Here is a 27174-nt window from a genome sequence, read left to right as displayed (position 1 = left end):
CTTATAATCTAATAAAAGAGAATAACATGGCAGACAATGTTTTACCCATTGATTTTCGCTCTTTATTACATTTCGGTCCATTTTACCCAAAAAGGCCGACAACGCGATTTGTACCCCTGTGTGTACTGGCCAGAATTTTTTTTTTTTACAAAATATTTTTCTTAGTGGTACGTTAATGTTAAAATGTCATCCAGTCAAAATTTCAGAGCCATGGACTAACTGAGTCATTTTAAAGGACCATGTGCCCTATGTGCACACCAAAGTTTTTAAGCAGCCCTAAAAAAGCCGGTAGGGTTAATCATGCATCTAACGAATTTTGTTAAAACTTGTTTAAAAGACTTTAAAGATCTGTAAAGGTTAAAATACACGGTAAGTTTAATCTGAGAAAAAAAGGTAATATACCTGTCTACACGTTACAAAAAATAATTAACGGGTATTGTTATAGAAGCAGGGTAAATGTTTGAAGAAAAAAGCGGTTATGATTAGAAATTGAAAAAATATGCTCAAATCTTAAGTTTGGACAATAGCTCATTAATCATTCTGTTAATTTCAATAGAAAAAACTTAGCAAAAGTTGAACATGTCCAACTTTTAAAAAAACTTACAAAACCGAAAAAAGTTGTACATCTTTGCTTTTTGCATTTAAACGGTCCGTTGAAACTCACCGGGTATTTTAGCCTTAACGATCGAAAGTTTGGTTCGTTATCATTATGTTAATATTATATTATCATTTGTTATTTTTCCTTTGTGATACAAAAATCGGCTTTTTTCTAATATACGGCTTAAACTGCAAAGATTTTTAAAAGGCGGACACTTTGGTCATACACCTATGGTGTCCGCTAATTGGAGAGTATACTGTATTTTTTTTTTTTTTTTTTTTGTCGCCGACACCGAAATTTGAACTGGTGTAAAAGGTTTCCGCCTTTAAAGAACAAGTGGATGCTCATTTCAGAGTGAGGTCTTATTTATTGCCGCCCCTTAAGGGGGCGGCAGCATTGTCGGCCCTGCGTGTGAGCGTGTGAAGGGCGAATGGGAGAGACGAGCCGTATAAACTTTCGATTTCTGCCTTTTTGCTTCGTGTCTCGATTGCTCAATATTTATCACATAACATGTGACCATTAGTGAAGAAGACAATGAGTTGGCGAAAAAATGCAAAAAATGTTAAGCGACGGGCACTTTATGTAGCGAAATATATTTAATTGGTCGAATGGTTTTTGGCTCTTTCCTCCAATTGGCTAATTAAGCTACTTCGTAGCGTACTTACTCTCCTCGTGTTGGGCAGCGTGGCGAAAATAATCAGTTGCGTGGTTTGTATAAGAGGTAAAGAAGTCTGTTTATATGGTGAGCTCATATTTTCATTTAATTTCTAAGTTGTTTGAATTGTTAGCAAAGACAGCTCCGTTGTGGAGTAAAAAGACAACTCCGTTGTGGAGAACCAGATTATAAAATGTTGATTAATAAGTTACATTTTTTAAACTCTTGTCGCCATACAGCTGGAAAATTTTCTAGTGCTGTAGATTGTTTTCTTGAAACTTGGATACATTGTGTTTCGAATCTGTTTGTAGGAAATAATTTTACCAGCTATTGTATAGGATCATTACAATACGTCACTAGGCAATTTAAAGATCATCAAAATAAGAACTCAGAGGCCTCAGTTCTATGCTCTTTAAGAGAGGTTTTTTGGCAGTATTTAAGATTAAAATGTCCTTCTTTTGTTCCAATGAATTGCAATGCACAGTTTTCTGAAATTTTTCAAAGTACTGTATTTTGTGATATGCCAGTTAGTGAAAGAAATAAGATTTTTTCAAACTATTTTTTCAGTGTGTCATGTAGCACATGTAACAATAATTTTCAAGTCTCAAATGAAGTTTTAAAAAATTATGTAAGTTTAGATGGTATATTATCTTCCAATTTGCTGCCAGAGCAATTGCCTTTGTATCTAGCACAGAGTAACTCTATTTCTAATGCACAGTGTGAAAATTGTAATATTACACTTTCAGTCACAGCATCAGTCAAGCAAATCAGTGATGTTTTGTTTGTACAATTTAATGAGTCTATGATGAGTGTTTCTCAGTTTCCTCCAGAAATTGTGTTAGAGCAGCAATTTAGGTTAAAAGGAATAGTTAGACATTTAGGTATTCATTTTACCTGTGCAATAAACAGTAACGACAACTGGATACTGATAGATGATTTGCATGATAGCTGTAATTTATTTAACTCGTTAGATAGTTTGTATTCAATTAACTCCAGTGGTTGGTTTTTTTGGAAAATATGTTAAACACACGCACCAAGACAATGCCTTGAATCAACAGAGTCAAAACTTTGATATTTTTATAGATTTTCAGGTGTTTCAAAACAGCAAAATATAAACAACTTATTTTTTAGGTCAGGCTTCAGATTTACTTTAGGGTAGAACTTTCGCGGCAATTTAATTCTCGCGAAAGTTTCTTCCGTAAAACACGCGAAATTTTTAACAAACGGAAAATTTAAGACAATGTGTTGCTCGTGACTTATATTCACTGGCCAAGTAGAAAAACTTGGCGATTTAAAAAAGAGAAAAGAGGTCCTTGGGACGAGAGTGCCCTAATGGTTCATAAGCAAGTTGTTTAATTTTTGGCCTAATTGAAACGTGAGAACCAAATTATCTCATAAAATTTGATCAAATAGTGGGCCTGTTTAGTATTATTGCAATAAGGTTGGGGCGGCAGATTAGGTTGACCTATGGCTAGTAAATATAAGAGTAAAAATTGAAATCACTATAAAACTTGCAAAACAATGATATGTAGCAGTTTGTAGCTTAGTTCTATAACAAGTTTTGTTTTCTTGTTTCGCCAACAAATAAAAATAGATTGGTAACACAAAAGCATGCCTAAAGTGATTTAATGCAATATTTGTAAATTTTATATTGTAAATCAATACTAAATGTGTCGAAAGAAACTTATATATGTGTCAAATTGGAAATATCTCAGTTTTTGGATTTTAACAACGTTAATAAATTGAATGAATGCTGAAAGCGAGCCTTTTCTTTTAAAAAATTTTCACAAATATGACTTACTTACTTTAGGTTCATTTTACAACTGCTATCATACAAGAAACGCTGAAATGTCATATAAAACATATTTAAAAAAAGTATTTAATTATAAATGTGTGATATAAAAATGGACTATATTTTGTTATGCATCATTGTTTTATAAATTTAACGGTTGCGAATCTATAAAGCCTACTTATAATAGGGTTAACATAAATAAACAGACGCAAAGACATGGAATATCTAAGACATGAAAATTATGTATAATCTCATGTGATGCGAAATATGTAAATAATAGACCACCTGCTCAGATAATCAATCCTATTCTCATGATAAACACTAAGCAGAAAGGATCGCTTTACACATTTATGCTCTCTCTATGACCATGGTGTGACTTGGCCGAGAATTTACCCAGGAGCTTATGCATTGGAAGAGAACGTTCGACCACTCGACCACTAAGATGTCTACGGTAACTAAACCGAACAATGTTTTAAAAAGAAAAAGTATACATACTTGATTTAACTTTGTGATCTGACGTTACACAAAATATAAGATGATAAACATCAAAATGAATGCAAGGACCTTGATATATCATAATCCATCTGTTCTCATTTCCATACCATTCGTATATATTCTGATCTTCGTGTAGTGAGTAGATAATACCGTTAAATGCAATTTTGAACTCAACAGAAGATCCTGGATTTGTTGTTAGTATTTCCCATTTATTTACAGTTGGAGAAGGAGTTGTCTCGTGCCTCATAATGCATTTGCAATCTTTGCCAATGGCATACCAGTGATTCCCATATTCCTGAACTCTCGATATCGCACCTGCAGCAACTTTAGTCAAAGCAACTAATAAAGAGAAGTAATTTTGTAAAATCAAAACACAGAATTTTGTGATTGTTTCTTAACATTTCTCCTACAGTTGCTGCTCTGACTAGAAATTGAATTTTATGCTATGCGTTTTTTAATAACAGGTTCAGAAAGAAGTCTTTAAGAAGAACTGCGTCCATATATATTACGAATCGTAAAATTTAGATATTTGATTTAAGTTAATATTTAACGGCAGAGCTTACCATTCTTTTATATTGTGGTCAATTCAGTGCTGCTATATAGACCGAACTAAGTGTGATTTATCGAAAACCCATTTTTCGTAAATTGTTTTCTTTATATAAAGTAAGATATACTTACTATTGTCTTCTTTCAAACGAAGTTCAAACGTTGATAAATCGATGGCGAGGATGTGTTTTGCAGCACAATCGAAAGATAGACCATGTACGTCTTTACTTATCCATGAACCTTTCCAAACATGAACAATATTGTCGCCATCTAGTGCACACATAATTCCATTTCTGCGATATTTAATTTCACGTACCCAAGGTGTTGCAAGAATTGCATAGGAATCGTTGGTCGGTGATGCTCCTGGGGTGACTACAACTCCATTTTGTTGGTCAATACCATAAACACGGTGGTGGAAAATGTTGATTGTGATGTAACTTATCCAAGATGGAGAATGTTGTCTCATTTTACCATGCACTAAAATTGTTACAAAATTTGTTTATATTTCTCAGGTTATTCCTGCAACGATATAGTTAAAAATAAAACAAATTCGGGGTATTTAGAAAATCCTACATTTTCTGCAAATACAAGGCGAACGATAAAATTCAGCCGACCAGCAAGAACATGGATAGCAAGAATCTTTTTCGTTGCATAAATCCCGAACAATCTAAAAGAAGAAAAAGAAAGCTCAGCAACTCACATACTGCTTCTAGAAAACTTACACAACACAAAATTAATGTTGATGACAAAAAACTTCGAACTAATTTCCAATATAACATTCTGAAAAACTTTTTGCTTATTCATAACATGTACGTCATATCTTTGAAACTTTTGCTAGTAATATTTTACTATTGTCTTACATTTATGAAAGTGGAGCACGAAAAAGTTTCCTAACTGAAATTAAATGACACAAGTGCCATATACTTTTTGGTTTTTTGCATAGCTTACGATAAGATAAATGTAATTCTTCTACGTTGTTTTATTCTCCTTTTGTGCATCGCTTACACGATGCAATTATTTCACAGATATGCTTTGATTACCCTCTTCCTGGTGACAACCGCTGAAATTAAAAGTCTGCCTTATATTTTGTCACTTATCGCAGAAGTGCGATTGGTGACCTATCGCAAGTAAGAAGTGAAATGTAGAAATTTTACTGCCTGAACCAAACACTCGTACTTTGCTGCGCAATTACCTGAAAAAATGTGTTTTACACTTAAAATTTCAGATTCTAACTATAAACACTTTATATATAAACACAACAATCTCTTTTCTTTAACGTTTTGAGCGAGAGTATCATATTCCATATTTACTTTTATGTAAAAAAAAAAAAAAAACGACAAAATCTGTGACATATCCAGAATATATCTTTTCAGCAAGCTTTCGCCAACACCCAAGTAGGCATGTTCACACTAATTCTAAATTCTTTCTCTTTCACATGTAGAGATAAATACTAAATGTAATAGTATATAATAGGAAGAATTCCAAAGGCATTCCATCAGAGTAAGTTTAAGATCATTAGACTTTTCCAAATATACTGAGAAGTCGTGAAACGATGCTAAAGAATAATTACAAAACATCAAATGTTTGAGAACGGCACTGACCTGGGGAACAAGTTTAACGTGTTTACCTGTAAGTGCAGAAATACTTGGGTGCTCAGACATACGGACTTTAAAATGGCGTTTTGTTTTGCCATAATAAGTGGCGTTGCAGCCACTACACTTAAAACAGTAAACAAGTCCGGAGCGTAATGAATTGGGCATTCTGTCCTTAAAGACAAAGCAGCTACGTAGCCTCCTCTTGGAAAAATATAAGTTTAATATCACAATGTGTCGATTTCTGCTTAAACAAATGGTGCGAGCGTGTTCTAGTTTGTAAGAAGATCTTTCCTAAAAAAGGTAAAAAAAGACTAACTCTTTCTTAGAAGCAACAGTCACTGGCTCCTTCGGTTCGCAATTTCTGCTCTTGAAGATTCTGAGACAGAATTCAAAAACCTTCGAAGGGTATCCATTCCTTTAAAGAATAGTCTTTAACTGAGATGCTTCTACGTGAAATTTATCGAAATCTGAACACAGATGGTAATAACGATAAAGTCAAGAAAAAATCAAGCCGTGTTATTATTCCTTGTTGTTGTTTAAAAGAAAGTAACTTAGTTTTCAAATTTCGCAATAAAATTTTTCACACACTGATTAAAAACACATAATGGTGTTAACTTTTTTAAATCTCTATCTAAAAAAATTGTTCCATAGACGTGGTCGTCTTTTAGATGTAGCAAAACTAGTTCGCTGCTTAACAATTTTTGGCTGCCTTAGATTATTTTCACGAAATCTAGTCGGAAAATTGTGATTTATTAAATTAAAACTATTGTGGAATGTTTGTGGTGCTAACTTATTTTTAACTTTAAACATGAAGATTAAGTATTGATAGATATTTATTTGATAAATGTTAAGCGCCTTTAAATCTTTCATAAAATGCCTTGAGTGAGTGCCATGATCCTGGTAGTAAATTATCCTAGTTGCTTGTTTTTGTTTGCTCAAAATTGGTTTTAATTTGGTCCTGTGTGTACTTGCCCATGCAATGTTTGCATAGTTTATGTACGAGTGAATTAGTGAGAATTATATGTTTTTTAAACACATCTGGTTTAAAATAGATTTAGCTCTACAAAGAATATCAATAATTTTCGAGATTTTGATCTAGGATTACTCCAAGAAACTTAATTTCTGTTTCACTTTCAATTTCTATATTGTTTATTGCTAATTTTGGTAGTTTTAAAGGAATGTGATCCCTTCTACTAAATTTGTGAAAAAAGGTTATCTCGATTTTTTTATACTTAAAGACAATTTGTTTGCACGGAACCGCTCATGTATATCGATAACTTCCGTATTTACAGAATCGAACAAATCCTTTATGTTGCTATGAAAGTAAAATAAATTCGTGTCATCTGCAAACATTATTGGATCCAGCAATTTTGTAGCTCGTTTCAAATCGTTTACGTATATTAAAAATAAAAGTGAGCCTAATATCGAGCCTTGAGGTACTCCACAAAGTATATGTTCATAGTCAGTTTTACCTTTTTCATAGCTTATAAACTGTTTTCTTTGAGAGAGATAACTACGAAACCAAATGATATGTTTCTGATACCTTCAAGATTTGAATTTTTTTATTAGAATTTCGTGATCTACGGTGTCAAAGGCTTTTAATAATTCTATGAATACACCTATTGTGTATTTATTTTCATTAAATGACTGGAGCATTTGGTCAACAAGTTGGACAATTGCATGTTCAGTGGCATGTGCGTGTTGAAATCCAAACTGTTTTTCATATAAAATGTTATGCTCTAAAAGAAATTTATCTAATCTATTGTACATGATCCGTTCAAGTAATTTTGAGAAACAGGGCAGTAGGTTCACATATTCACAACATGTCACAGATTCACAACACTCGTAGAAAGTTTTCTGAGCAACTTTTTTTTCTTTGCCTTCTTGAAATATCTTTTTTTCAGTTAAAAAGTTTAGCCATTTATATGCTTATATTAGCCTCGTTAACTAAGCTTTTATCAAGGATATCAAATTTTGTTTCTCTCAAACGAAAGCTTAAATGTAAAATGGTACTGCAAGTAGTGAGACACTTTTTTTATACCGCAGTGCGGTATAAAAAGAACAGGCGAATCCGTGAATTTTTTCACGGGCCACCGACTAGTACCCCTAAAATTCAATTCCGCCTGACAGCAAACCCGGAATTACAATCAACCAATGAGCACAAAGCCGGTGTGGTCACATGTTATCCTGTTAAATAATACAAGAATTACTTATATTCAGGTGAGCAAAGCCATTGTCGCTTAAAACAAAAGATTTTCCGATATTGACCACGTGAACAAAGAACAACAGAATTAACCAATCAGAAAGCGCAGTCAGAATTCTGACGGCAGAAAAATCGTTTGAAACCCAGCATAATTTAAGGGGTTCCACCTTAACTATTGCGATTTCATGGTGGTAAGAAAAATTATGCTGGTTCTTCTGGCTATGCTTACATCAAATAACTTGACACATCTGACTCGATTGTGACATTAAATAACGCCAAAGTTTAACTATGCAGTTATTCAGAATTATTTTGCATATTTAAGGCAGAAAAAAGGTCGCATTTTCAACCTATGTTAAATAATTGTTTTGCTTTTTGCTTAAAATTGGCTACGAACAGTGAGGCGAACGTTTTTGTTGGCTAAAATAAAAAGTTGCTGAAGAAAAGATAAAATGGTCATTAATATTCATCATTGATTAATGAAATGAAGAATCTTTTTGAATCGCATACATAGCTACTTATTTTAATAAATAAGTTTGTTTTGTTTTTTGCTAAGGTAACTAACTAACTAACTGTTTGATTTTCACTTTTCATATTTTCCACTTTCATATTTTCCCCTCAATGTTCCATTAAAAATAGATGACAAGGTTCTAGTCACGGCAACGATAATTTACGGATTTATATAATTTAATTTGCATGTACACAAATCAACTTTGTTAAATCGATAAAAATAGATTTTCTCCAATTTTTAGTCTTTTAACGAATTTATCAAGGTAGTTAGAAAACTATTAAAATATTTCCCAAACTCGTCCTGAGAAGGAGGTTAAATATTTTTATACTTTATTACAATACTCTCTTTGTGTATGTTATTGCAACTTTCGTATCCTTCCCTGCACAATGTCGGGTAAAGACCTGCGATAAAATACGCCAACATTCTCTTTTTATAACTGTGGGGTGTGAACGCGAAAAGAGTCGAATGTAGGCTACTTAAGCTACTACTACGAAATGCTAAATGAAATCTAGTTGTAAAATTTTCAAGAATATTTTAATTTTCTATTTTTTTCAGATTAAAATATTAAATTTTTCTGCAGATGTCCAGGTAAGGTAAGTCATTTAGGTATGACATAAGCCACCCTCGTCCCCAGGGCTTTTTGACATTATATTAAGATGGCAAAATATCCTGGGGACGAGGGTGGACGTAAAGCGTAATTTATAATACGCCGCTAAGAAGATCGAAGATAGTATTATTGCAATTCTTAGTAGCATTTCAATCAAGGAGTATAAAAACTAAAGATGCCTTACGGTATCGTAGTAGGAAAAGTATCTCTCATTGACAAAATCTGTTTCGTTTTTTGTATCTCGATCCTCTGCAAGTAATTCACAACGTTTTAATCCACTACGTTCATAATTCACAGACACACATCCGTTCTTTGCTAAACAATGGTTACAACAATCTTCCTCCAGCAGGACATCAGGTATCGTTTCCAGTGGCGCGATATTTAATTTCGTATCCTTGTATTGAAACACCTTATGAAATACTGCTGATCTAGCTCTTTTTTGTCTCAACAGATGACTTGTTGATACATGAAAACATGCAAACAATAAATAAAAATAGCGAAGTAAAAGCATGTTGGTATAAAACCTTTGTTGACACAAGTTATATCTACCCAAACTTGTTATCAGAAGAATTTTCTGTAGAATTTTATAAGTTTGAAAATTTTTACTCCCTTCTGATGAATAATGCATGAATAAAGTTTGTCCAATTCAAATTTCATTTCACCATGCAACAAGGTCGTAAATAATAGAATCAACAAGAAAGAAACAAAATAGGTAAATGGATGCTTTGTATCCACCAATCATTTGGCTCTTTATAACCACATCTTTTAAATAGATATATTGAGCATAAAAATTAGAAGTTATCAAGAAAAGAGTCAACCCACAGGGACATTAAGTCCACACAAATTTAAGATATTTTGTAACCTGCTGAAGGACGCCTTTTTTCTTTCTTCTTTTTTGAAATCAGGTCTGTTATTGAAATTTGTGATGAAGAATGATTTTTTTATAACAATGAAACATAGTAGATTATATTCCAACAAATAAAATCTACTGTACGTGTAACCGATTTTCAAATTTGATACAATTAACGATACGCACAACGAATGTAGTGGTGACATCACTTATTGTATATGTTAGATTTACTTTCCTAACATCATTGTTGGTCCAAACCTAGTCGGAATAAAAAACCCTTATATTTGGCTGCTATATAAATCCAAAATGAAGAGGAATCAACCTCCGCATTCACAGCAATCAGATGTAGCTCATTTTAACCCGGCCTCTTGGAGTCTATACAATACAAGCCTTCATAAATAAGGCATTAAAACAGTATCACATGATGTTAAAATGTGAATTTTCGTGACCTGTTTTTTTGCATGACATGTAAGACATGTTATTGCAACTAAAGTCCTTGTGCACAAATCCTTAAAACTTTGTGCCAAATATTGCGCACTCTTCACGAATGACACAAAGGGAGGTTTAAGAGTCCCACCGGCACTTACAACCTGCTTGGGGTCCACCGGAAGTGTTTCTTACACTACTGCTTTTACAACAATTCAAGTAATATTAAGTTTCAATTTTTCGTATGTCAATTATTATCAACTGTACGCTTAACCTGGGTTCAAACGGACTAAAAGATAGTTTTAAGATTATTAACACTAAAACAAAAATGTGTTTATCCTTTTGAAACTAATATATTCTCATAAAAAGTAGTTATAATTTAACCCTATTTTTTTTAGTTTTTTTACACATATTATCATATTATGACCGGGCTGGAGGAGGAGAGAGGGTTCCGTTTTCTGTAAATAACTTTCGATAGGCTTGCCTAAATTGAATTAAACTAGTGCCACTTATAGTAAGTCATTAAGGGTACAAAATTGCGGGAATAATTTTTTGCTTATGCCAGCACTTTTCTGTGCCGTCATCAGAAGCTATGAATTTTTCAAAGATACCACACTTTCTGCTTAAAATGCAAAAAAGAAAAAAACAAATACTTGAGGTTTCAACATGACTTTGTGCATTTTTTTCACTTAAACAAATCAAATGCACTTTTTTCTCGCAAGCTTGACTTTCTTCACCCGAATCACTTTTTCGCCCAAACTATTCCAGTCGTCATTATATCCAGGATCATCCGGATCTTCCCATGCACTTTCATCATCACTTGGCATATCCCATGTTACTCCCTTGTTCAAACGGGACTTACTTGAGGCCAACGCTTCTTGTAGATCATACTCTCATGAAAAGGATCTAAAAGACGAAAGTTTCGATATGCCTATTGCTATTTCGTCAGTAATCCCAGCTTTTAACCACCCATTTGCTGATACCTTAATAAAAATAATATTGTTCTCCTTTAGAAGATCTTTGACGGCACTGGTTGTCTGTCCCTTGAATACATCCATAATCAGAAGTTCAGGATGCTTAATTTCCAAAGCCTCCTTCGTTAAATTTTGAAGTGTGGAATAACGATCTCTTTCATTAATTTGACAGACTCTTCTACGTTGTTATTATGTTTTGGGTTTGCGCTCAGAGAGAATCCCTTAGGGAACTCTACTTTTGGGATACTCCGCTAATTTTTCCAGTTTATATGAGCTGCATAGGGAGGAATTAACCATCAAGCATGTGTTTATCTGATTCCCCCTCTATCGGTACCGCGCTACACGATTTTTTTGCAAGTGTTGATTTCCCACAAGAAACGTACTTGACCGGCGCTTGATCCAGATTTAAAATCATTGATTGTGTGATATCATGGTCTTCAACTAGATGGACGTAAAAAGGATATTTGCTTCTCTTCTGGAATTTCGACTTTTCCAATAGTCGCAGCTCCTAGATATTTTTAATCGCCCTGTAACAAGAGACGTCCTCATTGTATGGTTGGTAACATCTTATTCAAATAACGTTTGTTTCTTACATCTGTTTTCACCTAAATTTCTCATTTTGATTTAAGCGTGCGTACAGTACTTTCTTTAAGGTCTTTGTTTTATAGCAGCACTGTTTCCACTTTCAGAATTTATTAGTCTGGTAACGTTCGTCAACAGTTAACTTTTGGTAAATCTAACGTCTTTTTGTCTTTAGTGACTTTTCAATTTCTTCAGTGATGGCATTGTAATCAACTAAGCCTAATCCTGTTTCCCTCTGTGATGCTAAAGAAGATCTTTGTGGAGGAGAATCGTTGATTTTAACAGAATTGCATGCTTCACCATCGTGCTCATTTTGAGGATTCTCCACTGTTTTCTGCAATCCTTGTTTTTGCTAATCGCCTTATAATTGACATCTTGGTGAATTTCGATTTCAAAATGTTGAAATTATTTGCGGGTATTGAATTTCGCGAAATCAAATACCCGCAAAATTTTATACCTTTATACCTTTATCTAAAATCACGCTACGTAGTATAATGTCGAATCCAAAGGCAAAATACGTCTAGAAAATCAATATAATATTGTCTACGAAATCCCGTACAAGGACTACGATGCTGTTTATATCAGTAAACTAAACGAATGTTCAATTAACGTGTACAGAAGCATAGAAAAAGCCGTACGCAACACCGATACAGACAAAAATGAGATTAGGGTCCATAGTTGGAAGAATTAGCATATTATTGACTTGGACAATATAAATACCATGAATCGCGAGTCCAGTTGGACACCAAGAAAAGTGAAAGAAACCAGAAATAGTATAGTCAAAAATATTTGAATTAATAATATTTTTTATCCACTTCCATGTGTCGCCAGCACTTTCGAGAGCGAATACCTTTTATTCAAAAAAGGAGCAAAACGATTCGAGTGAAACGTAACATAAAGCGAACTTTTAGACTTATGAAGGACCGCAAAAAGGTAATTACTTTAATTGCTATAATCTGATTGGTTTATTTTGTCCCTATAGTTATATCTTCAACTAATAAGTAACAAAAGATGATTTTAAAGATTGCCCGTAGATGACAGCTGCAACTATCGAAATGTAGCCACGAATAAATTCATAACATTATAATACGTATATTATTTAAGGACAATGACTAAACAGAAAAGTGGTAATATTTTTAACTTCAAAAAGAACATCACCATGTTTTTTATTATTTTAACTACAACGGAGAAGGGTGGCTTAATCAAACTCGTTGCATAAACGCATGTCAGAAAAGATGCAAGATACCCTAAGAACAAGGTTGTTCCGTGCAATGAAAACGCATGCAATCGAAATTGTTGCAAAATTCTACTTGCAATGCTAGGTGGCAAGACTGTTGAAGAATGTAGATAGGATACAATATCCATAGAAGTTAAAGCAAATTCTTCATGCGGGATTGTTGGAAAAGCATGTTTACATTTGCAACTCGTGCCAAAAAGACAGGTTTACTAAAGAGGCGGGAACTCTAGAGTAAATACAGTTAGTAGACTGTGAAGGCTAGTTAAGGCTTATTGTACAAATTTATGAATTTTCAAAGGATTACAATAATAACAAATCAAAATTTTTATACATCTGTAATGCTGCATATAAATACAAACTAAGGAATACAAAAAAGCTTGTTCACCTATCATATTTGTTTACTTTTTTACACAATGCGATTTTAGAACATGTATATCAAATCAGTTGACATGAATTAGCTAAATAGTATTCGTTTAATTAAGTGGTAAATATTTATATCACCAAATATTTTTTTATTTGACTAAAACCATACTTTCTATAATGACGAAACACACTGAAAAATAAATAAGTACCTACTTTGCTATTAGTTGGCCTATTTTTCCATTTGAATTATATTTGTTGCAAGTTTCAAATTTTACACCCTTATCGAATTTCATAAATTATAATAATTATAACGTCATCCAAAATTTTATAATGGTTCAATGCTCTTTAAATAAGGATATTCAGATATCAAATTATCATGACAAAGCTGAAGTTTTTAGAGCAATATAATATTCTGGTTGGATTTTATTTAGATTTAAAGAAAATAATTATTTTGAAAACGAAGCTATTCTTAAAAAAAACTCGGCTATATGAAGGGTTTGACTGAAACTTTCAGCTCGCAGTTGAGACACTTAACGAACAGAAATATTTACGAAAATAGGTAACTTGTTCTACCTTTTGCTAAGAAACTTAGGGATAAGAATCATTTTTAGTATCCACCTCTTTAGTTTGACGTAATTATGAAATTTGGGAAAGGTCTATTAGAGAAAATCTTACTTCATTTTTGCGTCGCGTAAATTGACTAAAGAAAATAGAGTAATCTAAACATCTGGTGGCATTTCTACTTCATAATCGTGATTCAATTCTTCATAGTTGGAGCTTTCATGTCTGTTTAAATCTTTGCGAACAGAGTTTTCGTCTTCTCTAAAGTTTACGCAGCCAGAGCTTTCGTGGTTTTGCAAATTTTTATAGATCGGCTTTTCGTGTTTCTGTAAATCCACATAGTTCGACTTTTCGTGCTTTTGCAAATCTTCATAACCATGCCTTTCTTTCCCTTCAACATCTACATAACTATAGCTAACGTCCATTGTTAAATCAGCATATTCAGGGCTGTCGTGCTCTAATAAACCGGCACCATCCTGGCGTTCTCTCTTCTTTAAGTCTGCATATTCAGGGCTTTCGTGGTTTTGTAAATCAGGATAAGCCTGGCGTTCGTTTTCCTTTAAATCTGTATAGGTAGGATTTTTGTATTTTTTTAGTCCTGCATAGTGCTCATTTATGGATGATTTTGATTTGTCTCGTCTGGTACGACGTCGGTGTAACATTAAAATTACTATTACTGCAACTACTAACAACGCAGGGAGTGATAACCAAGGCAAGTAATAAGGTAATTTCTCCTTTTTATCATCTATAAAAAAGTCATTTTGAAATTAGTGAATAAGGAAATAGAATGCAGGGTTTATTTCGGCTCATTCATGAATTCAATTTTCAACTAAGACATTTACCATTCTATTAGACTTTTCAATACTGATTTTATTTTTTAAGTTACCGCAAATTTGATATTCGTGAATAATTTGTTTAAATGCTCAGAATTTAGTCACACCATTATGGCAAACAAAAAATTACTAATGCAAAATTATGTATTTTCATTGAAAAAAAAACCCGACATAATTTCACTCAACACAAAAACATAGTTGCCATGACAACGCTTAGGCATATATTATAAAGAGTTTCTAAAAAATTAAAACTAAATAAAAGTTAGAAAAAGTAACAAAATTTACTTTTGAACACACAAATAGTTAAGAAAAACAATTCAGCAAACATGGTTAACAAATACTTCTCTTAGTCTTAAATAAATAAGTATATGTTTCGCAGTGTGGCTTACCAAGTTTTGTTGGCTTAGCCGGTGTTTTGCATGTTAGATATTTCGGTGATAATTTTAACGCCCCCGTAGCTACCGGAATCTCTAAAGTTAATAAAAATTAAAATTGTACGTATAAGTAACAAAAGGCATTTAAGGAAGGATAGAAACGGTTAATCCTTCTAACAGTGGCTATCTCTTTACAACGGACACTTGTCTTAAATGCACATGGAATGAAGGTCAAACTCTCATAAGAAAGCTTCCATGTAGCACACACTATAGCAGAAGCCTCTTTATATCAACATCTCCATTTAGTGATTTAGTTTTATATTTGCATTAACAATTGTAATTTACATTACCCACTACATTTGACCTCTCTGTAGCGGCACACTAAACAATGGCTCATATAAACAATTCTTGTAAGAAACTTGCTTATGTTTTACGAAAGATAGTGTTTTTTTTGCATTTGATGTGTGTCATCTCCAGATGCGTTCTTCTCTAAAGACTAATTCATTAACACACTCTATGCTCGATTTCACTGTACTTTACTATACTCATTGGATTTGCACATGATTAAACCATCCCCCCATTATTTAAAAATAAGGAGAACCGTTTTATTAACTCTACAATTTGCCAAAGTTCACGTCGGTCAGTCCACTCGACGAACTCTTCTGACTTTGAATATTCGCCATCATGTATTAAAACGTAATGCTTTTTGTTTTCTGCTGATTTTTTACGATGACAGTTAGTTCGAGTAGAGCCAGAAATCGGATAATTTCTAGAGAGTCGATTTGAGTGGTTGGACATTTGGCGAAAGGGAAGACAGGTCGTTTTGCAAAAACAACTTCATTTTCTCTCTAAACAGGCGACTACAACTGTTGCAAAGTAAAAAGTAACTGGGAAACTAGATACCTTGTAAAATCAATTTTACTGGAAATGTAAAATTTATTGGAAAGTTCGAAGAAATTTTATCACTATTAATGTAAAAATAGAAAAATGTCTTTAATTTCATTGCATTTTCAGTTTATAAGTGCACAACAGTTCAAATTAAAGAACTTTTTTAGCCTAAGGACCGAAGAAACTGTTCGAATTAGCAATAACCGGCAAAGGTAACCGACTGGTGCACTTGCGTTCAACTCCGGTGTGGAAGGTCTGAGAACACCGTTTAGTATGAAAATAGGATTGATATCTTAGGCGTTTGTCTAGTTGAGCGGCTGTTGTGCTTGCGCACCTTTCGTAGCTCAAATGGGAGCTTAAAATGCACTAATTGATGACAGTTCTATTAAGAACTGAAAAGGCTATCCTGGGTAAATAATTATAAAATAATAGCAAACAATAAATGCTCGGCGTTCGAAATAGGCAGCATAAAGTATAAGACTTTATTAGACTAAACTCAAGGGACTAGAAAATTCGTTCGAAATGGAGAATTTTCGAATTACGCGGCATTTGAATTAACGAATGTGTACTGTATAATTTTTTTTGCGCGGTCAAAATTTTGTGATAAAAAAAGTCATGGGTAGTTAGTTTCCATTGTTCGAGCGATGTACTGTCTTTGTTATAAATTCGTGCACGGAAAACGTTACGGGCGATTGGCAAAGAGTTGTCAATTTCGTTAAAACGCTTTAATATCTGCGCCATCTAAAAGAAATTAACAAGAACAAATTTTATGATGAGAATAGAACAATAATATAACTTTCAGAAGATTCCGTAAGTGGAATTTTTTTTGTCTGTTTTATTCCCGCCCTTTAATTGGAATTAAAAAATCAAGTTATAATGATAATAATATTATTTTTATGTTCACTAAATGTACATTTAAGACTTATTTCGTGATTTTTTTCCATCTTTGTCCATTTTCATTTGTTATGAGGACATGTGGCTGAAGCTGAATTTCTTTTTCTTTGCTTGAATTGTTGTTATTGCGTTCTTAAAGAGCGTGAAAAAATGTTAAATTTGCTTAAAAATTGACTAGAGCCTCTATCTTCGCACCAATTAGGCGGTAAAATGCACTCATTATTGTTATATGTAATTGACGTGAAACACTACTTTGATTATTAAATCTCTTCGCCATTTTGTATTTTAAAATATATATTTTTAAAGTAAAAGCTTTTCCCACACGTAAATGTGTCTTTGCGGCGAGATCTATATCGGAGAAATAAAACAAAACGTAGCAACAAGATAGGCAGAACACGTATTTTAAAAAAGATATTATATACGTGCTGGGTTTGAAGTGACTTTTCGCGCAAAATGTGCAACTCAAAATTAGAAATCGATCACGACGTTCAATTAAGAAAAGAGGAAAAAAAATGGAAACAGTAAAAACTGCTTAGAAAAGTTATAAAGGTTTGGCACGTTAGCAGATGGAAATAAAAGAATATTAACAAAATTTATCAGTTTTGCTTGTATTATATGATGGCTTCTTTTGAATCATTAAGTTTACAGAAAAACGGTCTGTGCTTTAAAGAGGAAAAACGAAGAAATAAACTCAGGTTTATAACGACATTACTTTAACTTTCTTAGGTGAAGAACTAATCCTCCTTTTTTATCTTAAATAGCTGGTTAAATAATTTATCCAAACTTAGAGGAAACTTTCGAACCTGCTTTTATTAAAATAAAACTATGTCTTTTATATGTTAGATTAATCGAGCAGTACCTACAAGACGAGGACGATAGTACGGATAGTTTTAGTATAGAAGTATTATTTAACAAAAGAGAACTTTAAATATGTTTGTCGGTGAAACGTTTAAAACTTCCTTTTCTTGTACCCTTTCTTTGTTTTGTAATTTAACTTAGTTTAGCATTTTGTACATGCAAATTTGTAACCACAAAATGTGTTTTTATTTGCACTGATCATTTTTGCAAATTTCAAGCAATTTATTTCGCAAAATAAAATAGCTGACTGATTTTTTTAGCTGGATGGAATAACGATGGTCTTTTTCCTTTGCATTTTTTTTTTTTTATTAAAAGGGTATCACGCCTATACACGTGTCCGAAACAGTTTACCTGTACTAAGCACTCAGTTTGGTGCTCCGATTCGTTTTAAACTTCCACGGGATCTTATTTCGCATAATAAAAAAATAAAAAATGCCATTCAACTGTTTTTGCTATGACGGGCAACAACATATTGTAACCTGTGCTTTTATTCTCGCTGAAACACTGTGTGCATTTCTCTGGATTTGCGACATACTGTATGCAATTGCCACAGCGCTCCATCTGGACAGGAAGTACATTCTTGTATGAACTTAAGCGCTCAACCTATCACTCAACCTTTCATTACTGATGGCTTAACCCGTCGTTTCGAAGCCGGCTATGTCCCGTTTAGTGTCTTTAATAATAGTCGTATTCTGCGTGTTATAAATCGTTGCGCGCAGCTTTTTTCGGAAAATTCCGGCAATACCCTGCAGAATCCGATTTTTACGGACGAAGGAATCTAAAACAATATTTAAATTTTTAAAAGCTGTGGCGTCGATGTTACCAAGTCTGTTTTTGTCTACTAAAAGCTTTAACTTTAATTTTTATATGATTTTACATGTAAGGATAAATAAATAAATAAACGCTTTTTAGCCACATGAAAATCTTGAACTCACCAATTTGAAGATTTTTGCTCTGAACGTAGATTTCGAGCGAGCATCCTAAAAATCTAGCTAGCTATTCGGCGATTCGGTTCAGCTTTGTTACCGTAGTGATGATTGACATTTTGCTAAATTGACGAATCGCATTTGTGCTACATCTGCTATTTTTAAAATTTCGCTGGGTGAAAACAAACCTAGTTCGTAGGGGGAAAGAATGCTAAAAAATATGGAAATGGAAGAATAATTAACGAAAGGAAACCACAATAAAAATCTGTTTGGAAATGATGCTTACCTATCTAGATTTTATTATCAGTATTATTATTATTAGTATTATTATCAGTACTAGTCGTTAGCCCGTAGAAAAATCCACGGGTTCGCCCATCCTTTTTTTACCGCATTGCGTGCGTCTCGCTACCTGCGCAGCTAAGCTACCATTTTGCGTGACAGTCGGACGGACGGACGGACGGACAGTATTATTCTTTTATTGTATTGTGGCTATCTAGCTAATTCTTTAAAGTGGCTCTGGCAATAAAGTTAAAATAGCCCAAATTCAGTTTGGCTACAACAAAATTCGTAATTACTAATTTTCATGCTATATGCAGTTAGGTCTACGCCTTTTAATACTGTTATGAAAAATTATTTCGCAAAATAAAATGCTTTAATGATATTTTGAGCTGGACGGGGTAACTGTTGTTTCCTGTGTTTTACTGAAGTTGCGATGAAGTATTTTTGGAAAAGTGTATAGTAAGTGCTTCGCCCAGTGTTAACAACGAGTCTAACCTGTGTTTTTATGTTAACCGAAGTTGTGATACAGTTGTTTTTTTTGGAAAAGGGTATTACGCCTATACACACGTGCGATACAGTTTATGTGTGCCAAGTGCTCAGTCTGGTGGTTTCAAAAAAAATAACAGCCTCGGTTGTGCACCCGATTTCAAACTGTTATTTCGTTAAAACATTGGAAAACAAGTGAACCATATCTTTTAAGACCTGGCTAACATGGCATACCTTGAACAATTGAAACTTGTCGCAAGAAAATCCACTCCATAGAATAATCAAATTTGATACTGATCACCTTCGCCAATACTCCTCCCAAATCTATTGTATACTCAATCACTTGTGGGCTAATATAGTACATTGAATCAGGAGCACATACATAACCAAGTCTCGGTATGGGAACAGATCTACCAGCTTCCACAGAAAATCTTTTAATAGTGCCAGCATGCATACTTTCATTTACATATGTTAAAAGCTTAACAGCATAAATTCTTGACACAGCACTTAAAGTAAGAGCAACTAATGGTTTCGGGCGTGAAGTTTTATTCCAACCAACCCAACAGTTTGAAGTTAATGGACTTATAGTTTTTAAGTGTTCTCCATCAGTAAGGCAGGCCAGTTTCACGAGATAAAAATCTTTCTTTAAGTGTGGGATTGTGAGGGTATTTTGTGTCTTTCCAAGAGTACGTCGAGCTGGAATCACCTTGATATATCATGTAATGGAAGATGCGAGCTGAAAAATAAGACACACTTTTTTTAAAGAAGCAGTGCAGCTATTCACAGGAAAAAAACACTTTATATTTCATATATAAGAAACAGGATGTTCCAGCCCTTCTAGGGTGCTGTCGAAGATGGTTTAAGTGTAACAGATCATTAAAGAAGTTAGAAGAAAAAGGTTATTTTTTGGTACTTGATAACTGTTGGAGATTCTACTTCCCAAACATCTAGGTTTAAAAGTTCGAATAAGATTTTAAGCAATATACGAGGCAGAGGTGTGCTAACAACAGATTTTCTTCTTTTTTTTATGCAAAACTGGACAGATGTGAATGTTTGATTGCTCATACTGTGTGTGAACTTCTGAGCTAAAGTATCATAGTTCAAAGTATTATAATTCAAAGTTAGCTAGTATAGCTCATTTAACGCTAAGAATAGCAAAAAAAAAAACATAAAAACTGCTCAGTATCTGAGCGATATATACTATTACCAAATGTTGTTAATAATGACATTGTATAAAATATTAATTTTGCAAATATTTTTTCAAGTAAAAAAAACATATTTGTTTTGCTGGAAACTAAAACTCAGTTTATAATAAACTTCGTTTTCATGTTATTCAGTATTTTACTATGTATATTTCGATGAAAAATATGTGTATATAGGTCTGTTTTTAAGATGCTGCTACTGTTACCGTTTTAGCTAACGCTTTTTAAAATTAAGAGAGCATAAAGAAATCACCTGTAAAAGGAAAGGTGGGATCTTTTGATCAAATTGAGGGAATCCTATCATGAATACAGACAGAAAAGCTTGTTCACCTGATTGGACAACCTCGTCATAATCCATACTAAGAATGCAAAATTCAATGAATTTTCCGTAGTATTTATTATCAAACATTTTGTGAGCAATACGTTACTTTTTTTTGGTAAATTTTGCCTACGAAAAGAGTTCTTCCTTAAATGTCTAGACAAATCTGATATAAAACTTAAAACTATTTCCATTAAATAATTGCTGCGGCGTATTCATCTTTAAAGAAGTGTTCCAGCTATCGTTTGAAAAATAACCACATTATTAATCCTTCTAAAGTGAGAAACAAATCTTTTTTTAGCAAGCCTTCGTAATTTATAATTCTATTTCAGACTTTCTTCAGCTGTTTTTCGTTGAATCGGTGGCCATTGAAAAAAAACACGGTTTAAATTTGCGGTTAAATTTCCTCTACGCAGAATCACTTAATTCTTTGCCTGTTTGGAGGGGCTTGCGCCTAGGTAAAAGAAATACCAAACGCGAGTCACAATTTCCTAGTAATATGGTAACAATTTCTTTATTACATTTTTCCTCTCAAACTAATTGAGAAACAAAATCTATTGTATCATACATGTATATGTATATCTAACCCTAACCCTTGACTTAACCCTGAAATAATTTATTATTCATTTTTTTAACCAATCAAGACAATAACTAATAGAGTGTTATTACATTAGGATTATGTGATACCTGGTGCCTTTATAGCTGGACAACCATACACTTGAAGTTTAATGCATGTTATGGTACGTCTTTCAATTTTCATTCTGATTCGAACATATTGTCCCAGAAGCGGAACTTTAAACAGTAATTTCTTTCCACTGAATAAACTGTAGTTCAAACTTTGTAATTCCTGCAGGAAAAAGTAAAAATTACATAAATTTATTTCACCCACTGTAACAGGAGTTTAATTAGCAGGTAGTATCTATACCTTTCCTCCTTCATAATCTGCCCAAAGCTTAGAATCTAAACTGTACTGGAGCTTAAAGAATGTTGGGAGATATTTGTCACTTGGTTTAAAAAAATCTCTAAAACCATCAACATGAAGACCATATATCAAATGTTTAGCTTTAAGGTTGACAGAAGCCCAGTCTTCGTAAGGCGATGATATATTATCTTTTTTTAAACACCACGCGTATGGCATATTGGTTGGTAAATGTTCTGCGTTTAATGAGATTTGCTGTGCAAGAAATCGGGTCTGCGTAAAGAATGTTTTCCCCAAATCTTTTGTTACAAGACCAAGGTTCGTTTTAGTGCATTCTAAATAAAAACATAAATTCTGACAGGGCAATTTGACACGAGTGTAGCCCGTAAGGCAGGAAAAATTAATTAGTATAATTATAATTCTGATGGCATCGGTAAGTTACAAAGAATTAACACGTATCGTAATGAGGTTTGACAACGTTATGTTTTGGGGAGAGATTATAACGGTTCTTTTAATTTGAAAACGCCCAATTTTTAAATTGGCTCACAGTAAGATAGTAATAAAGACTATAAGATATTATAATATCTACATTTTCGATTTGTTTTCCTTACCATAGTGGTTTTCAGTTTTATTCTCTAGTAAAATGCATTGTTTATAATCGTCCTTGATGATTGGAAGCCTATTATGGATGAAACATTCCTACAGTAGAATATGAAAATGCTGGTGTTACATGGTTTTGAGTATTTTCCCAAATCCTTCCACCAAATTGACAGGCTAACCCAAAACTTGTTCCTATGTAATTTGTGAGTCCACATAAAATTACTTTCTTTATCGATCCAATGTTTTTGCTTTATTTTACGCTTTGACAACGGCATAGTTTTGTGCAAAACTTACAAGCATGTACTAACTGTTATCATTCTTACCGTTAAACTCTTTGCGTTGAGGCATTTTACCAGGTAAGTTACCATACATTTCCATGCGTAGACATTTCGTATTCACTCCGGTTGGTAGCTGTACAAGTAATTTTGATGCATGTATTGGTGGGTTTAGTACACGATATTCATAGTTATCACCTTTAAAGTTTTTCACAGTAATCGTCTAAAATAATAAGTAAAAAGAGTATTGAAATAAAGATAAAATAACTATTTTCAAAACGATAATTGTTATCAGGTATGTATTTATCAAGTTTTGCACATAACCGATTAAGGTTTGGCCTTAAATAACTGATAATACATTAAGCCAATGGTAAAATAGGTTACTAAAGGTGTCGCTAAACGCCACGGTTCTGGAACTGCTGCAGAAGAAGTCGATTTTAGTATAAATCGTTCTTATATTAAAATTTAAGGATAACTTTTTAAAACATTTTTATCATAAATACTGGCTGAGTTTTGTTAGTTACCTTTAAACCATTCTCCGAGTAATATTGCATTGATCCTCCATGAAAATAGCGAATTATAATATTATTACCATAACTAGAAGTTTTATAGCCTTGCAAGGCTATAGCATTTATCTGAAGGTTGTATATAAAATCAACACTTATAGCAAGTTGATCAGAAAAGTATTCATCTAATGCTTTTGGGTCATTCTCAATACACCATGCAGACTCATTGTTTAAACGACAATGTCGTGCTTTATAAACGCCAACGTTTTTGTTAGCATATATTTGCCGGTCTGGTATCTTTCCACTCTCCAGACCAACTGCTTGTTGTGACTCTATACAAAAATATTCACCGGAATACATTACATCATAATGAAATAATTTATCTGAACTATCCTTTTCTAAAAAGCATTACCTGGATCGAGGGGTACGATTAGTGCATTATCAACTTTAAAACATTGCAGCAAGATCCAAACCCATACATGTTTCATTCTATTATAATTCTGTAAAGAAATTTCACGATTGGATTATGCCTGCAATTTTTTAAATATCTGATTAAAGATACATGAAAATTTAAGACATTACAATTAAAAAATAAGGGCGATCGTTACGACTACCAATGCTTGCAGCTGTAATGTAGGGAATGAAAATGAAAAATTACTATTGTTATTGTTATTAAGATTTGTTTACACAGGATAGTCTCTTTAGTTTTTATTGGTACTGCTCTCAACGAGGGTCCTGCAAAGGTGGTCCTTGTCCATTTAAAGCTCTTATTTGAACTACAAAAGTCGTGCAAGCACAGAAAACCGGACAACGCATTAAGATATCCTAATCTTATGCTGAAGCCTAAACAGTAAGGATAGATTTTAACTTTTATAGTCTCTTGCATGACTCGGCCGAAGTTTGACCGACGACCCTTCGCACTGGTAGCGAACGCTCTACCGCTAGGCTATTAGTCGGTAAACAATTTTCAATGATAATAACAATATGTTTTCACTGCTACCGCTTCAGAAGAACCCATCGAAAAACACTCTAGTAAAAGTATATAGTAAAAGCCAAAAAAAGAGGGTTTCGCAGCTGAAGAAAATAAAAAAAATCAAAGAAAATCACACTGAAGATTTCTGAAGATTTTATACATTTATGACGTGGATATTTTATTATTTAAAAAATATTTGATTGATCAGTTGCTCGTCAAAAATTCACAAAATCTTGTTTAGAAACGACAGCTGTTTAAAACTTGTTCTCCACGATCCTTCCTGCTATTTTCCAGCTGAGACAGCAAGGATATTTTTTGTCATTTAAGCTTTTCAGACTCTGATCATAAAACTTAAATCAGATGGCTCTTCTAACAATGTTAAAATCAGGATCAAAATTCACAAAACCTATTCTAATGTTAAAGCTAAACAGAAAGGATAGATTCACACTTTTATAGACTCTGGCATGAGTCGGCCAGGATGTGAACCCAAGACTTCCCGCACTGTAAGCGAAGGCTCTATCACAAGGCGACCATACAGTGTATAAACACTTCAAAAAGTAATATTCACATGTAATGTCGAGAAAAACTTTATTAGCGCCATGTCGATGCGGTTATTACAGCCATACTAACCTACAATTCTTTGTATTATTGTGATTAGCCACGGTTTTTGATTATTTACATCACCGTGAGATGTTTTCTTCCTTTAGTTATTTAGAACTCTCATTAACTTTCGTGACACGTCCTTACCCCAATCATTTGTATAAGCATTTTTATTTCAATATTATATGCAACCAAAAACTTCAGAAACTTGTCTTCGTCCTGTTGCCGACTTCCTGTTATGTTATTTAAACAAGTATATTACCAATTTGCATTTGGGAGAGTTTCTACTACCACAAAACTAAAGTCAATAAAAAATATACACAAGATTGTGCTGCTAGAAATTCTATGAAAATTAGCCACACTGTTATTTGTCACAACATGTTAACAACCGGTTATGTTTTTATTTTCTTTACAAACTCAAAAACAAATAAGATAGATCAAATAAGGTCAAATAAAGCTCTATTGTTTGATTCGAAAGGGAAACTTGATAGCTGCTTGACGATATTTATTAAAGAGATATACTTGGATGGGGGTTATTATTATTATTATCATAGGTGCGATTATAACAGTGTTTTCGATTACGATACCCCCAGTTTCCACAGACAGGTAGCGAGTATTGTAATACAGACTTCAAAGTAAAGTTTAAAAAACTGATTTTTTTAAAGTCCACAACGGGGCAACCAAAACAAGTCTGAAAAGCATGTCAGAAATATTGTTTTAGTGTTTGACGTGCCTTTCATATTTATGTTGCCACAAAGTGAGACATAGAACTCTTAAGAGTAAATGGCATTTGCCGTTTTTACTCTCCATCTTTTTATAGATTTATAAATAAAATACTAATGTATTACAGTCCTACCTTTGTTGCACATGCCTTACCGGAAGTAAGACATTATTTTAGGGGTCGCAGACATTGTTTTTATTATTTTGGCTAAGCAAGACATGCAAACACAAAAAGTGGTTGGCGTATGGTGAGCACAATAAAAAACTTCTGTGATTGTTAAACTTTGAGCTGTGCCACAGAAGCAGTTGTGCGAGGAAGGGAATATTTAAAATATAATATTCAGACATTGTGTTGTTTGTAAAATTGCTTATAACCTCACACACTTTTGCGAAAAAAATCGGCGAGCATGACAAAGTTTTTGTCACTAACACTTTATGTACTCCAGCTATGAACAAGTACCACAAGTTGTACTGTTGATAAAACCGTTCCAACTTAAGAGGAACTTGCAATAAAAATGGCAGCACTGCCACGTTAAACCCTCACCTTCCTATCATACTTTCTAGCAGCCTCTGAAAATTTCAAAAATATATATACTACCTAACGAGCTAGCTTTTTAGCTAACTATACATTAATAATTGACCTGAACAAATTTTTTTACGGTGAATGATTTAAACAAAATATGGTCTTTCATTATTTGACGTTGGAAACTTACAATCTTAGTCTTTGACTGCATCTATTTGACAGAAGCTATTATTAAGGTTTCTAAACATTAACCTATTACGTTTTTATGTATCACAGTAATATAAACTGTCCTCCCAAATTAGAAGGTGCATACCTATCTACTTAAAAGCACAAATGGCAACCTAGGAGAACTTTCGTTTTCCCGCCAGACGAAAAAGAATGTGCAAGAATGTACTTTCTTGCATGCGTTTGTGTATGCTCGATCCAGTTTCTTTGTTGCTTTCTATGGGGTACATATTATAAACGAAATTTGTAAAGTGGAAATGTGAGTTTTTTAACTTTTCATGTTTGGGGTATATAAAAGTATGAAACGAAACTACCATCTTTGAAGTTGATTTTAGGGTTAACTTCCCCCTTAACCCTATTCGGTCCAGGGAGGGGCGGATTCCGCCCCCTGACGGTTTCTTTTTAGTAACTCCTTATTGCTATGTTACATGGCTATGAAACTTACTGAGTTTCAATATTCATCTATTAGACACCTGCATGCCAAATTTTTAGGTCCGATAACTTTCAGAGGCTTTGATATTGGCCATTACTCGAAACCACCCCTAAATATCTCAATGGAATCCTTATAATGGGAAAAATTTAAAAACTCCTGTTAGGACTATCCTTAGAACTTGAAACTTGCAACACAACTTTGTTTATTAAGAAGAATCATTTTGCATAGTTTGGACACGTGATTAACCCTATTTCCCGTTTTTGTCGGATTTTACCCGAAAATCGGAAAAAAAACGGATTTTCGGGCAGTTTTTGTCTATTTTTTATGCGATCCACGTAAAAACCGGAAA

At 33.4% G+C, this 27174-nt stretch overlaps 3 protein-coding genes across 3 annotated transcripts in view; all 3 read right to left on the bottom strand.

Annotated features, from left to right (window-relative positions):
* Positions 1 to 9584, bottom strand: part of LOC130612283 (uncharacterized) — a 28145-nt gene extending 18561 nt beyond the window's left edge. Inside the window, exons 1-4 of the mRNA XM_057433591.1 lie at positions 9184 to 9584; positions 4660 to 4753; positions 4219 to 4563; positions 3541 to 3879 (exon numbers count right to left, since the gene is read on the bottom strand). Coding sequence (XP_057289574.1) covers positions 3541 to 3879; positions 4219 to 4563; positions 4660 to 4753; positions 9184 to 9510 — 1105 coding nt within the window. The 5' untranslated portion in view covers positions 9511 to 9584. The remainder of the gene's footprint in view (positions 1 to 3540; positions 3880 to 4218; positions 4564 to 4659; positions 4754 to 9183) is intronic.
* A 3666-nt stretch (positions 9585 to 13250) lies between these two features.
* Positions 13251 to 20140, bottom strand: LOC130612427 (uncharacterized). Its single transcript, XM_057433731.1, has 3 exons — positions 19765 to 20140; positions 15215 to 15295; positions 13251 to 14737 (listed from the first exon to the last, which is right to left on the bottom strand). The coding sequence occupies exons 1-3, from the start codon at positions 19982 to 19984 to the stop codon at positions 14151 to 14153; spliced, it is 888 nt and encodes a 295-aa protein (XP_057289714.1). The 5' UTR covers positions 19985 to 20140; the 3' UTR covers positions 13251 to 14150.
* On the bottom strand, positions 20130 to 25276 carry LOC130612426 (uncharacterized). Its single transcript, XM_057433730.1, has 6 exons — positions 23764 to 25276; positions 23370 to 23683; positions 22894 to 23068; positions 21977 to 22305; positions 21739 to 21898; positions 20130 to 20266 (listed from the first exon to the last, which is right to left on the bottom strand). Exons 1-6 carry the CDS (start codon positions 23837 to 23839, stop codon positions 20136 to 20138), a joined length of 1185 nt encoding a protein of 394 aa, XP_057289713.1. The 5' UTR covers positions 23840 to 25276; the 3' UTR covers positions 20130 to 20135.
* Between the last annotated feature and the right edge of the window lie 1898 nt (positions 25277 to 27174).

The sequence above is a fragment of the Hydractinia symbiolongicarpus genome, chromosome 10 (genome assembly GCF_029227915.1).
Source record: "Hydractinia symbiolongicarpus strain clone_291-10 chromosome 10, HSymV2.1, whole genome shotgun sequence".
NCBI lineage: Eukaryota > Metazoa > Cnidaria > Hydrozoa > Anthoathecata > Hydractiniidae > Hydractinia > Hydractinia symbiolongicarpus.
The sequence above is the reverse complement of the archived record's forward strand: the minus strand, read 5'-3'. Positions and strand labels throughout refer to the sequence as shown.